Source organism: Pteropus alecto, unplaced genomic scaffold (genome assembly GCF_000325575.1).
Source record: "Pteropus alecto unplaced genomic scaffold, ASM32557v1 scaffold40, whole genome shotgun sequence".
Lineage (NCBI taxonomy): Eukaryota > Metazoa > Chordata > Mammalia > Chiroptera > Pteropodidae > Pteropus > Pteropus alecto.
Genome location: NW_006431919.1, coordinates 619576 through 634562, shown reverse-complemented (window position 1 = coordinate 634562; position 14987 = coordinate 619576). Strand labels below are relative to the sequence as shown.

The 14987-nt window shown below is 35.1% G+C and overlaps 1 protein-coding gene across 1 annotated transcript in view; it reads right to left on the bottom strand.

The window, feature by feature from the left end:
- Nucleotides 1-14987, bottom strand: part of FBXO38 (F-box protein 38) — a 47313-nt gene that overhangs the window by 24094 nt on the left and 8232 nt on the right. The window contains 8 exon segments of the mRNA XM_006906368.3: nucleotides 1257-1427; nucleotides 4475-4605; nucleotides 5600-5693; nucleotides 7161-7298; nucleotides 8483-8620; nucleotides 11251-11416; nucleotides 11623-11786; nucleotides 13408-13541. Of these exon segments, the coding sequence (XP_006906430.1) occupies nucleotides 1257-1427; nucleotides 4475-4605; nucleotides 5600-5693; nucleotides 7161-7298; nucleotides 8483-8620; nucleotides 11251-11416; nucleotides 11623-11786; nucleotides 13408-13541 (1136 nt within the window).

The following is a 14987-nucleotide window of genomic DNA, read 5'->3' as shown; positions in this document are numbered from 1 at the left end:
CATGTATAGGTTGTAATATGCACAAAATAATTTGTCCAGAAGAATATATAAGAAACTGTCGATGGTGGTTACCTTTGAGAAGAGGAGACTTTTCATTTTGTACCTTTCTGTACTGTTTGATATTGTTTATCAAGTGCATATATTACTTTTAGTTTTTAAATGTTAACAGGAGTTCTGAGTGATGGGATTATAGGCCATTTTTTGTGTTCTTCTTTATACTCTTCTGTATTTAAGAAAACAAACAAATCAAAAACCCAATAAATTTATTTTTTAAAGTGATCTACGCCTGCTACATCCTAGTTTATATTTCCCAAAAACCTCTTGGTATCACGAGGACAGAGATAGAATTTCACTTCTGGTGGATGAGACATGGCCATTCTAATGAGTGAGCTCAGTAGGGGACCCAGAGCCCCAAAACAGACCGGGAGACAGGCTTTGTGAGAGCTGCAGTATCCCTGGGAGACAAATCAGACAGCAGAGGAGGCTGTTCTGCAGTTGTCAGTGAGGGGGCTTGGTATGGTTAAAGAAGCAGTCACAAATGAAAATTCTCTAGTTCTGAATTTATTTAAAGGTGTGTGAAGTTAGGTATTTAAGAAGAGCCTTTAAAGAAATAAACAGTATTGCTATCTTAGGGAGGAAAATGAACTCCCCCCATAAAGAAAAATACCAAGTGCAAAAGTCACACTTCTGTACACAGGGGATGATGTAGGGAGAGGTCTGAAATAGCCTAGGATTTTAAGGCAGTAGAAAATTTTCACTACAAGTTAATGTTTAATATTATCACTTGATACACACACACACACACACACACACACAACCCTACTTTGTCCTTTCAGATGATGTGCCATTTGATATTCAAAGAGTTTAATATTATCTCTTGATACACACACACACACACACACACACACAACCCTACTTTGTCCTTTCAGATGATGTGCCATTTGAAGGTTATTCAAAGACAACAACTATAAGATCCCAGGCAATAGTTTCTAACCTTCGTTTTATGTGTCTGGCCCAAAGAAGTATATATAAAAATATATACTGGACAGGGCAAATTCCTAGGCAGAGAATTTCAGTTCGAAGAGGCACTGAATGTACTTCCAACTTGGTTATCAAAGGTTCCCAGAACTTGAATGAACAATTCATATAAAATATCTACATTTTATATTAGGAATGCAATTCATATAGCGCACACAGAATACAAAGATACAGGTTATCGTGACAAAAAAATATAGCGGTATTTAAGCCTACAATACCTGAGATCCAATTGTATGGGTTATGTAGATGGGGGCAATTGTAAATGGCCAGATATTTGATACAGGAAAAAACTTCATTGACTGCTTTCATCCCTATATCGGTGATGATACCAGGATTTTCTACCACATCAGCCAAACCATACTTCACCAGATCTGCATTAGCCATTCTGCCTAGAAAATCGATTAAAAAAAAAAAAGATTCTTAAATGTCATAAAGTGTTGCCAACTCTTCATCTTAACTTCCAGTATGACCACTCTCTATGACCACTCTGTCTTCTGTCCATCATCAGGTTCAGATTCATATATAATTTTAGGTTAAGTATTCTGTACAAATGGTAGCATTTATTTTGCAAAATAAGAATTTCTCAAGGAATAACTAGTAAGAAAAAAAATATTTCCAATTGTTCAGAAAAGGCAAAAAGAAATAAAAAATTCTTAAAGCAAAACTAAGAGATATATTGTATTCACATGCTCATGTTCTGGTTTTATTTTTTAAAAGAAAAGTAATAGCTTTAAATGTAACTCTTTCATAATGCAAGGATCATATTTTTGGAGTCAGGCACAGGCCATGTGTAGAGAAGAGTAAACTTTGAGAATTCAGATTTCATTTTTAGAGCCCATGACCTTGGTTAGTAAATCTGTATCTATCCCAAGAAAAGTGGACTTCTAACTAAAACACACCCACTCCTTCTGCCACTGGGCTTTAATGCCTCCTGTTTTGTCACAGACTAACAGGATGGATAAAATAAAAGGAGATCCTCCATTCTAGTTTAGGCCACTGAAATCACAGCTCATCCCTTATCTCCTATCACCATTTCTCCCATCTATCTGCCCTTTACTCACTAGGATGGCTCATTTGACTATGAACAATTTGAAGGAAAAAAAGAACTATATCTAGTTAGAAAACGGTTACATTTTCAATGTCCAGCATAGTGCTGGGGATATAGGAACTCGAAAAACGTCTCTCAAAGTCTTTGTAATCCACTGACACAAAGTGCAGAGAAAACACAGTTGCTCTGGTAAAGCTGCACTGCATATTACAGAGATTTAGACCTTTAGCTCAGAACATGCTTAAAACAATCAACCTATTCCAAACTCTTCCAATTTCACTTTCCATATAGCCCTTGGTCTCTCCTCTACAGTCCTCTTTTTTAGTATTTACTGGCATTTCTTGCAGATTTCACCTTAATCCCACCTTTACAATTTAGCTGAGCAATTTTCTTCAGCCTCCTCGTAAAAACAAATTTGTGCGAACAAAGAACCCTTCTCTAAATATTCAACCCTGGGTCACTTTTCTTATAGTCCTAATATACGGTAACTGCTTTTCACATTCATTTCCCCAGTCTGGCATTGTCACTTTTACCATAAATGTATGGAGAACAAAGATGACTTTTCTATTTATGTTTTGCTAGACTCTCTGTAATGAAAAGGTGATGCAAGTTTTACCAAGGCCACCCCCACCTCCTGGAGAGATGCTTCAAAATCTAAATTACAGAAAAGGATGATATTAAGTTAGAGTGTGAACAGTGACTTCTCATTCCTCTCTAGTCTGTTAGAGGAACCTGGCACCTATTCTGATATCCAGAATCCCAGGCTGTCTTTGAAGAAACAGAATACACATATGGAAAAGATAAATGAACAGCAAATGGAAAGAAAAGAACAGGTTATAAAAAGGTCAAAACTAAGACACTATTAAATATGAATTTAATAGTGAAATTATATTGAGAAGTACAAGCTAATAGTAATCAAATGATAAAGTATTTTCCTATTGAAAACATGTGTTGAAGGGAAAGAAACACCACAGGCGAATATCTGGTTATAAAGATAACTGTTGAAGACAATCTTCTCCTGAGCCTAAACATGGCTATCTTGAAGATACAAAATTTGTCGAGTTTTGAGCTTTTGGGAAGAACAAAAAACAAGATTATAGAAAGAACACCAATTACCAAGAGAATAATTTTGTTATTACAAAGACATTTTAGAACTATAGAGAATGTTAGCAACCTCATTCAAAATCAGAAAGGCTTGATATCAAATACAGAAGGTCCTCAAATAACATCATTTTGTTATAACACTGATGAGATGTTGTAGGAACTAAAATCTTGCTTATATCAATTAGCCTAAGGTAAAGTTGGTTTCATTATACGAATGCTGTTTCGCCTCAGTTTCAAGAACTTATCAAGGCCGTTATGGGAGGATTTACTGTACGTTGATTTGATACGAAATTACTAGTTTAGCACTTTAAAGTTATGTTGGTGAAAAACTTATCTTCTTCAAAGCTATATAGATTAAAAGTGATTTCTGTGTTAAATTGGTTAGATGATTTGATTTTTTTCATCCTTCAACTCTATGAACGTGAACTGCAACAAAGTGGAAACAAAACTGTTATTGTGTCATATATTAGAAATGAAAAAGGACAAGAGTCATGCTGTTTGGCCTGGACTGTCCTGACCAGAAGAATTAAGCCTTCTTATTATCTTCCACAATGCCAATTAGATCCAAGGAAAAATGCCCTCTGGTACAATGGTGAGAGTTTAAGAAAGACTTGTTGCAAATTACACGGCAAAGAAACATTCTTCCAAAAACAAACATGCTGGTGTTCTTGGGAAAAAGAGTTTGAATAATGAATTGACATGTATTCAACCCAAAGGAACGAGTTCCCCATTGTAAATACATTCTAGAAAATGCTATGAACAAGCCTTTCGACAGCAATCATCATTAAATGAATGTGGACCATTATATGCTCACACTATCTGGAAAATCCAGAACCCCAGTGGGCTTAATATGGAAATGAAGAGCATGGGCAGGGAATGGGACTTCATCTGAGAGGACTATCAAAAGCTTCAGTAAGTGTGGGAGATCAAATTCAACAAATGGAACCAAGGATGACATTCTGTGAAAGAAATGAAGCAGAATGGGATAGAAACTTGGGCAGCAAAGTGGAGGCAATATCAAATGTAGATGAGGGTCTTTTTTTGGTATACTGTTAGTCACCGCATCTTCTATAATATGCTAAAATCAGAGGCAACACTAAAAAAAATCAGTGATATTTCAAGTTTAAATTAAAATTTTCTTTTTTTTTAAGAAGTAAGAGCAACTAAGATTTTTAAGTTGTCTTATATTCAGGAAAATATGACACATCCCAATTCAGGTTTCAGTTTGTCAAGTAAGTTCCCTACAGCAATTCAAGAAAATAAAACTGAATAAATAAGTCTTACTCTGCAGCAAAAACTCATCTACATATCCCAGATGAAGGGTTTCAAATTGGGGGAACTCCAACTCTGCCATCTTTAAGGCAGAGAAGACACCATCTTTGGTTAGAGAAGGCTGGATCCGAACTTCATGTAACCTATGAACAAAGAGATACACATCAGAGTAAAATGAAAGCCATCAGAATCAAAGGTTCTTCTTAATGTAAAGCTCTGAAAGAACTTTATCTTCTGAAGTGTCAAATGTAAACAAGTTTCCCTCCTCCGTTAAAGACATGTTTCCTTTAAAGCAGCATTTTGCCAAGTATGGGCACATCTTAGGTGGTACACTAAAGATATATTAAATAACATTGAATTAATTACACAGTGCTTCCTTAAATCTGATTAAGTCAAAGTGGGAATCTGTGTCTGGTGTCTGATATTTCTGTAACATTTTTTTTATGCTAGCTGTTAAGTTCCATTTTAACAAAGAGTACAGTTCCACAGTAGGTAACAATATCTACTAACTTAAACTTAGAAATGGTTTAATTTATATTCTTAATGTTCTACTGATGGAAAGAGTTTTGTTTTTGAATAAATTGAAAAAATGGTTAATTCAATTTAAATAAATTGTAAAAGTGAAAGTAGAGGTAGACTTGGTAACATAGGAAATAGTAAATGTGACATAAAGTGATATAAAAATGTGTTAAGAATATAAAGGTGCTATAAGGTCAGGACTCTGAAAAAGATGATTTAAGACACTGATTTCTGAATAGCAAATATTATTTACAACTAATTAAAACAAGTCATAAAATCGTAGAGGTTGAGACAATGCTTCCTGAGAGGGATGCAGGCACCAGAGCGTCAATGCTGACTTCTGTTGGACTCAGGCATTTCCAGCTAAATGACTGGTTTTCTCTGCTGAGACCATGCCCTGTGAGAGCTTGCTAGGTCTGGAGTGCAGCTCAGTTAGTCATTAGTTATGACATAAGTAATAACCCTACTACTATTTAAAAACTCCTTTAAATTTTAAATCTGAATAAGGCATGATCCAATTTTATACACACATTCCCTCAATGTTTTGTAAAAGAGGAAAAAACAATTCTAAAACAGGAAAAAAACAATTCTAAAACAAAAAGTGAAGAGGAAACATACCTACGAGCAGCAGTGATAATGAGGTAGCCAAGATCCACTTCCAGAGCATTTTTGCAAGCTCCCAAAACAATAGTGTGCAAATTTCTAAAACCACCTAGTAAAAGGAGAACAGGAACAAAACAATAAACATTTTGTTTGACCACAGCATTTTTATTAAACATTTATACACACTTTAGATGATAACTATGTTTAAAAGTAAATGTAAGTTTGTTTTTGCATTCAAGTTAATATCTCAAGATGAATTATGACTACTATTCGTTTCCTAAAAATTAGATGAAAATGAATATTGTCATTCTGAAAAGCCATTCTGGTGGTATCTCAAAATGAGTCCAAATTATTTAGACATTTAAGTAAGAATTTTCAGTAAGCCACAAAGAAGCTCATGATGGACTTGTAAAGAAGGAATCCTGGCATTTTCTGGCCAAAGTTTGAACCTCCATTATAAGGAATACAATCAGCACTACTTTAACTTCAACTGGTTTTGTTTCATGTTTTTGAAACTTGTATAGAGCCAAAAAAGTACATAAACTATTAATGTGTACATAGCTCAATGAATTTTCACGAAAGATTGATTTGTTTTGAAATTTCATAAATAAAATCACACAGTATGTACACTTTTGTGTCTGGCTTCTTTTACTAAACATTTAGTTTATGAGATTCATCCACATTGTTGCACACAGCTATAGTTTGTTCAATCTCATTGCTGTTGGTATTCCATTGCATGAATGTGACATCATCTTCCATGCTGAGAGGCATTTGAGCTATTTGCATTTTAGGGTTATTATGAATGTTCCTATGAACAATCTTCAACGTGTCTCCTGGTGTACACATGTATGCATTTCTGTTGGGATTTAAAGTGGTTTTTTGTTACTAATGGTACTTGACGATTTTCCATTTATACTTTGGATATCCAAAGTTAGATTTTTAGTTTTCAACTATTAATTATCTACCTAGCTAAATTTCTTGTTTTTTTTTTTTTTTTTTTTTTTTTTATTTTTTTGTTGCAATGAGAAGACGATGAACATGGAGAAAGAACATTCTATTACATATCATTATTTAAAATATAACTAAGGGACCTAGAAAATAAAACATGTTTTTTTCTTTTAAAAGTCATCATCTGATCAACAGATCTATATCGAAGTGATAAACATGAAAGCATTTTATATACTATAAAGTATTAAACAAATGTGAGATATCGACATTACTAATACCTGAATTCTTTTGTAGGCCTAAGGTATTCAAGCCAAAAAAATACCCTTTATCACCAAAGGGCACTAGACATCCGTTAACATTTCTCAGAAAGATTCCAAATATAACATATTATTAACTAAGTATTAAAAAGCCAAAAAGCATGCTTATCACTTTACTTTGAGAAGGTTTAACACTGCACAAAAAAGAAATGAATACTAGTCCAAGCTCATGGTTATTCTCTATGAAATACCAGACAGAAAGTACAAATTACTAACAAGCATATTCTTTTAAAAAACTCAAAAGAGAAGTAAATGCTTAATGTTTTTAAATTAATTTTTTAAATATTAAGTAACTAAAGAAAAATGAATACCTGATCTCCAACTGTCTTCAACTACATGCTGGATAAGACCTCCAAGGAAAGGAACCCGAACCATTTCCAGATGTTCCAAGTTTCGGGCAGAGGCTAAGCCTGTTACTAAAGGAACATATTTCAAGGAGTTTGTGGGTCCTGGGGGGAAACAAACAAACAAACTAACTTCAAAACAAGTTCAAAACAAATCAATGAAACAATATAAATTGCCTTACAGATGAATTTTCAAGTCAGCAACTGAAATAAATAACTTATAAATTCTATGTCAGAAGATGACAGCCAAGTTATGGGTCTCTGCAATTTCTACCTATTAAAATGACAGTATTAGCCTGTTAATTAATAACATTGGAAAGGTATTTAGTATTTTTTGTAAATTCCCAGAAGTCTCAATAGTTTTTAGTTCAAATTAACTAAGGGGGCAAAGGCCAAGTTGAAAATTTGATCCTTCACTCAAGTAAATAGCGCGATCATTTAAGTGTCTCTACGTAATGAGATACTTAGGTGTTATGGAAGATCACAAAATATATGGTCTGATCCATCAAAGAGCTTGCAATTGACATGACGATAAAACTAACATTTAAAATTATAAAAAAGATAAAAGGACAGAACATATCAAGTACAAAAATAAGATCTTCTACATTAGATAAAAAAAGAAGAAAGAAGAGTAAGAGAAGTAGAAAGAGGTAGAACTTGAAGGCTGTATATAAGTAAAGAGGCAGAAGGAAGTGTCTAACTCAGGACAAGGACACGGTAATATAGTATAAGGAAAGACACTGAGGTGAAAGGCAGTTTAGTTGTACAGGGGCCAGTGCGTAGATAGGCCTGACTATGAAAGAAGGTATATTTTGGAAAGGAGTCAGCCATAAAGATACCAAGAGGTGCCCTCATTATTATGAACTCAGAAGCAGAATAGTTCCCACCTGACACTCTTGAAAAACAGAGACACAAGTTTCTAAACAGAAAAGTAGTACCATAAAAGCGGTGTTTTATGCTTTAAGGTATATTAGGTCAATTATTTACATGCAGAATGGTTAGGAGAGCAAAGACAAAGAAAGCAGACAGAAATCAATTATAACAATCCTATAAAATGTTAAAGTGCCTATAAGAAATATGTAGAGATACTGTGATGCCTTTTTTTTGAAATCTTTGCTAAGGGTCAAACACAAATCACATGTCTTAGTCTTTAAAACAAAAAGTACATTTATCTTCACAAGGTGAATAAGTTACAAAACATAAATAGTAACAGCAAAATATAATTTCATTTACAAACAGAGTTTGATTTAGGCTATTTTCAGAATTCCACCATAGCTAGGTACCATTACCTGCACAGTTCCTCATGACGAAGGTCCGTAAGCTGATGCAAAGGAAGTCCTTGAACGGCTGTGGTTTAGTGAGTCTTACCCACTTCATATAAAGGTGCCTCAGCATTGGAATACAAGGAATTTCGGGAACATTCACCCCTAAAACATACATATGAACAAGAAAATTACTAAAAGACACTACTCTGTGTATAAGTTCAAGAGCCCACTTTTCAAGTTGACAATTTATCCTTCATGGATGTTTTCATCAGAACTAATTACCTTAATTAACATCTATCGAGTTTGGCTTACTTAGAATAGTCTTGTAAAAAACAATTTAAATAAATTATAAACAGAACAGTACTTTGTTATTGTATATTGTGTACACATAAGTCTTTCTTATAACTCTACAGCCTTTTCAGGATACAGCTGCCCAGCAGATACAAAATGAAAATAGGTTATTGAAAGCAAAATTAAAGATGTAGTCAAATTACTATTTGACTACCAATTTCCCACCAGGGGGAAAACTAAATTTCTCAGCACAAAGGCAGGCTAACTGCCTTTAAATATCATTGTTTCTGGATGAGAGACAGAGATTGAAGCTATTTCTACAAATGTATGAATCTTAAGGATTTGTAAATATGTGGTTGGAGCCAGTCAGCATAATCCTGAGAAAGTGAGAAACTCATCAGTTATCTATTTTAATACTTCAAATTGATAGAGGTATTTTATCTTTCTGATCCAGGACTGGTTTAAAGTTGGGAATCATACCTGAAAAGGACCATGTCTGGAAGAAAGAGGATGTAGAGTGGGAGGAAAAGTCAGGAGATATAGTAGAAGATGATAGGCAGAACTTATAAATTCTAAATGGAAGGAAGCAGTTCAAGAAACTTGCCCAAGAGTCTAAATACCAGAGGATAGAGAAAAGCTGAGAAGTGATACAAGTCTCTGAGAGAAATCTAAGGATCCAGGGTAAAGGTATTTAACAAGCAGTAACAGGCAAAAACAGTTGAATGCAACTTTTAAACTTGAGTCAGTAGAAGCCCTGCTAGCAACAGTAACTAGGGAAAGCAATAACAGAGTCCTTGAAGGACAGGTTCTTTAAAAGCTAAATTCTACAGAAATCTCGTACTGTACAGATAACTCCTTAACTTGGTCCTCCCAAAAAAGCAGTTAACTTTAGCTCTGAACTATGCACACATATTGTATGGCAACAGATGGGAAGTAAAACTGGGGATGAGACTAAATGAAGAAAAGCAGAGGAAGTGAGGTACAGATCGAAACTCAAAATGCAGAATCCACAATGTATGTTTAGCATCCACCACGTTGGTGGTAGTTCTGATTAGGAAACTCAAAGGCAGGAAGGATGAGACAGATCCAGACAGTTATATCCTATGCTCAATCCACATTGTGCCCCAAATCTATACTATATAAATAAAGGACACATGCCTGTCTTCCCCAGCATGCTCATTCATTTATTATACACATTTGTATCACTACCACAGTGTTAAAGTGTTGAATGAATCAAATGAATTAATGCATTTCAATACAATTTACCAAGTACTTACATTTGCAATGAACTGTGACAGGAGTCATGGGAAATATAAGGATATAAAAACAGTCTCTGACTTTACAGAGCTTCTATTTATAAACTTCAGATATTACAGAATCCCTTTATTATCTAAAATCCAATTTCAAACTAGATAGCCAAGATCCTAATCAGAACAACTACTTGATCTTGTAAATGAAAGGGTAGCTGGAAGACTTTACTCTTCTTCCATAATTGTACACACAAGACTTAAGACCTACTCCTTATCATCCCTGCTGGTGTCCCTCCACCCTGACCCAGTTTCAGTAACTTCCAGTTCTTCAGAACCATCCCCCAAGTATCTGGAACAATGCTTGGAACATAGATACTCAATACATGTTTTAAATAAATTATTTAATAAATAAATATTAAAAGTCACACTATAGTAATAGGAGTCCCCTAAATTCCTTCCAGCAATCTAAGCCAAAGTCAACAAATTAAATTTGAGAAAATATCTACCTTTATCATTTACTTAGGTTGAAATTATTGAGATATAATATCAGAGAATATTTACATGGGAACTATACACTGTGACCATTGCAAATACAGTGCCCTTAGAAAAAGACCAGCCCTACCCCCTCGCCCCCCAGAAAAAGGGAAGTGGCAGACTTTTCCATTGGCTCTGGGTGAAAGAACACAGGGGAATTTTCTGTTTGGAGAAGATACAAGTAAATTAAGAGCTATGAAGGATTATTTTTACTCTGCAATGTTCTAGAGCTCAGCTGTATAATAAAGGGGGCACTAGCTCCATGTGGCTATGTGATAAATTAACATAAAATAAAATATTCAGTTCCTGTTTCACTGGCCACAGTGGGAACCATATGGGGCAGTACAAATATAGGACATTTTCAGCATCATAGAAAGTTATATTGGCGAACTCTCCTCCAGAGGGTAGAACGAGGACCAGAAGGTGGACATTAGGGAACAAGGGCAGGATTTAAGCTCAAGAAGAAGCCACAATACAAAAAAACTAACAATTTTCAAAACTACTCAAACTGTCTGCAAAAAAGGAATCAATCAGTCGTGAAGGAATATTTCTCTCACTGTCTAACCCCCACCTAAAGCTCTTTAAAGGGAAATTTTTATGTAAGTCTCGCAAGCTATCTTCTGCGATCATCAAAGCCATTTCTAAAATTCTCATTATTCCCTTGCAGTGAATATTCAGTTATATGGCATTTCAAGTGACCAAGAAACATGTACTCACCAACTAAATGTAAAGTTTGAATTTTGGCTCCTATAGGAATTTTCAGTTTATTTTCAGGAGGAATTGGAAATGCTCCATTACGATTACGAAATTTCCCCAAAATATGAACATGTGGCATGTATGTCCAAATGGATTCTACTAATTCCAAATGAGAAGTCTCCACACCCTAGAAAATAATGCCAAAGCAAGCATGAGAAAGGCTTTATTTTAGCATCCAAAGTTTCTATTTCTGTATCCTGAGATTATTAAGGATGTAATGAAACTTCAAAGTCTGATATGAATGAAATTTACATGTGAGTGAACATGTTCTAATATTCCTTTGATTTATTTCATCAATTAGTTGATGTCAAATGTTCAACCAGATGTACTCACCACTAAGTTTGGGCAGGCCTGCAGAGCTTCCAGAACCCCTGGAATGCTAAAAGCTTCATGGCCCCGTACCCTTCGCCTCTCCAGGTATCTAGGGTGAAGGCCATATAGCTGTTCAACGTCTGGCATCTTCTTCAATAGTGTTAGAAAACTGGAATCTGTGAAGCCTGAGAAGTTCAAAGGTATTTAGAGCCAGGTTCATCTTTCTGCCTGTCAACATTTAGTAGGCACTTGCAATTTTCATCCAAAGTTAAAACAATAAAAAAAAATTTCCTTTTTAAATTTTCGTAAGGCTGACACTGCTGAACAAATGGCTAAATAGAAAATATATTCCTTTAGTAACAGAGGACGTGTGTAAGAAACTCTTACTTACTCTGAGTTAATATTTTATAGTTGAGGCTTTTAATTTATTATTGCCTTTTTTGTTCTTGTTGCTGCTTTTAAGGCACAGAAATCTTCGACTAGGAATAACACACTTTAAATCCAGATAAATTGGACCTATTTGATTGGTAGGTGAGGAAGGACCACTTATCTGATCAACATCACCCTCCTCTCCTCCCTAAAAAGTACTTTCTGGTCCATAAAATCTCAAGGGCTCTGCAAAGCATGCAACTAAAAAATGAGATGTGTCCCTCATCTTCAGGAAGTGTACAGTTCTAACCTAAATCCCATCTCAAACTAGGTTCTCTTAGTCTATACATTTCCTAATAATTCCTCTGCCCTGGGTTTAACTATCACTCACTGGACATTTTAAATAACTCATTCTTTTGAAAAAGATGGAGGCAAGTTGCTACGAGAACATAAGTGATCCAAACTGAGAGGATGCTGAGCTGGCAGAGGGCTGCTTATCTGTGAGATTTTCTTTTAAGACAAAGAAAATCTCAAAAAAAAAAAAAAAAGTAGGAAGAAAAAACTCAGTGGAGGCCAGCCATGCTCCATAGCAGGTGACTTCCACAGCAGATGTTGGGGAGACGAGTCTCATACAGATGATACTTTATTACCTGGGGCTTTTTGTTTTTAATGTAGGCTCTCAGAAAGCCAACTGACTGCTCATGAATGACAAATAAAAATATTAACACTCACGAATAAAAATGAAGCCCCCAATCACAAAGCCTTACACACTGAAGTTCTCAAAAGTTGTTCTATTTGTACAAAGCTAGTCCAGGTGATACATTAACTTTAGATTCACAAAACTGAAGAGTAAGGAGGGACCTCAGAAATTACTTGGTCTGACATTTCATATTAATATCTTGTATAATAATCTTCACTGACTGAACCATTCAGTGTTAACCATTTTACGTTTTCTCATCTATTCCTACAACCCACTGAAAAAGGTTATCACCCTATTAATAAATGTACAAAATGAGCCTGAAAGAGTTTAAAAGCTATCAAGTGGCAGAGCCTGAATTCAAAACCAAGTCTGATCATTGCCAATACCCATACTTTTATTGTCCATTATATGTTGCCTGTCACTAAAATGTGGTTAAAATTCAACCTTCTTTATAGAGATACAGTGAGAATCCAAAGAGACCACCTGTAATTGTGGATCAGGCTGATGTAGCGCCTTAAGGGAGCAGGATATGAAAACAACAGACCACTAAAACAGTAAAGCATCAGGCAAAATGTATTTTATCAACCTAAACCAACCTAAATAGTTCAGATAAAATCCTGCCTCCCTACCTACAAGGTGATTCCGACTGCCTCTCTCCAGGCAAATAACATTTGAAGAGAGCATTACTGTTAGTTTCCAGTAGGGCTCCACCATACCTTACAGGTAAATCCACTCACCACTTGGCATGTATTCCCACCATCGCCCTGCACAGAGATCCACAACCCTCACAACTCTCAGATACAAGGTCACTGCTTCCTTTAGCTTCCGGGAAAGACATTCCATACACATGATATCCTGCAGAGGGAGGTACCTTTGTGAGAGAAAGAAACTCATATTTATCAAGTGGGTAAGTACTTCCTCTCCCTAATGGGTTATTTTTTCCTTCCCCCATTTTCCTACCCCTCAGATGAAATAAAAACCTGAGGAATTCACAAGGTTTTAAGATTAACATGCATATATGGCTTTTTACTAAAAACATGTAAGTCAGCAAATACTCAAGTACTGGGTTCTCTCCATAGTGCATTTGCTAGAACCTGTCTTTCTTTTAAGTTTTTAAGACAAAGAAAATCTCAAAATAAAAAAAAAAAGTAGGAAGGAAAAAAATCAGTGCATTTTAAGGCAAATAATAAGAAAATATGAGGAAGATCAGAACTGATCGATTTGAACATGGCCAATGTTATTTCATAGTTTTTACAGAATCTACTTCCTGTAATGACTAAAATATTCCTGTCTGCTCCCTCAATATCACCCATCAACAAATATGTATACTAAGTTCATACTACATAATTTTTTTCCTAGATCTTTTACCTTTTAAATCACACATTCTGATAAAAGTATTGCATAAGCATTAAGTGAGAATACCTCATCTGAATTACAATTTCCTTTTTTCCAATCTCCTGTTAGTAAACTTTTCACCTAACCTCTACTTTTGTCATTTCCAGTAATACCTATATATTGTGAAAGCTCAGAAAATCTCATTCTCTTCTCTTTCTTAATACTCCTCCAGCACACTTAAATTATTTTTTTAAATTGTAAAAACTACCCTTTATTGAACTGGTATTGTGTCACAGACCCTGTACAGAAGTCATTGTTTCAAAATTTTACAAAGTAGGTTGTTCTTTGTTTATCACACAGTCCTCCCCCAATCCTTTTTCTTCCTTTCTTGGCTCTGCTGTGTTGACTCTTGACTTTGGCCAATGTCAGGCGTGGCAAAGGCTTTCTGCTTGTTGCTGGGCCCCTAGTTGAATTCGTCAATATTCCTCATTGATTCCCTTAACCCTACCTACATCTCTCTAAATAGTCCCTTCATTAAATTATCTTCAAATTCCAGTCGAGAGTATCTTCTTTCCTGCTAGAATCCTCACTGATAAATTAGGTGCTCTAATTATTCTATTTTGCAAGTAATGGAACTTGCTCAGAAGAGTTAACCTGCAAAAAGTCAACAGCTAGGTAAGAGGGAGGAAGAGCAGGATGTCGACAAAGTTGGGTCTGAGTCTAATTCCTAAAAATTAGGCTAATTCTAAAAGAAGTCCAGGAATACCTGCTGAATATTTCTGAATATTTCTCTACTCTATTTTTTCTACCTCTGGCTTCTTTCCCTTCTCCTTGAAAACTATTCAAATAAAGAGAATCAAATCAAATTCTCTGCCAAAAAAAAAAGCATCACTGCTAACTTAATGTACAGTCTCAATTATTTAGATATAAGTAAGGTTAATTTTCAGAAACTGTACATTTTACAAACAATGAAAAATGCTGA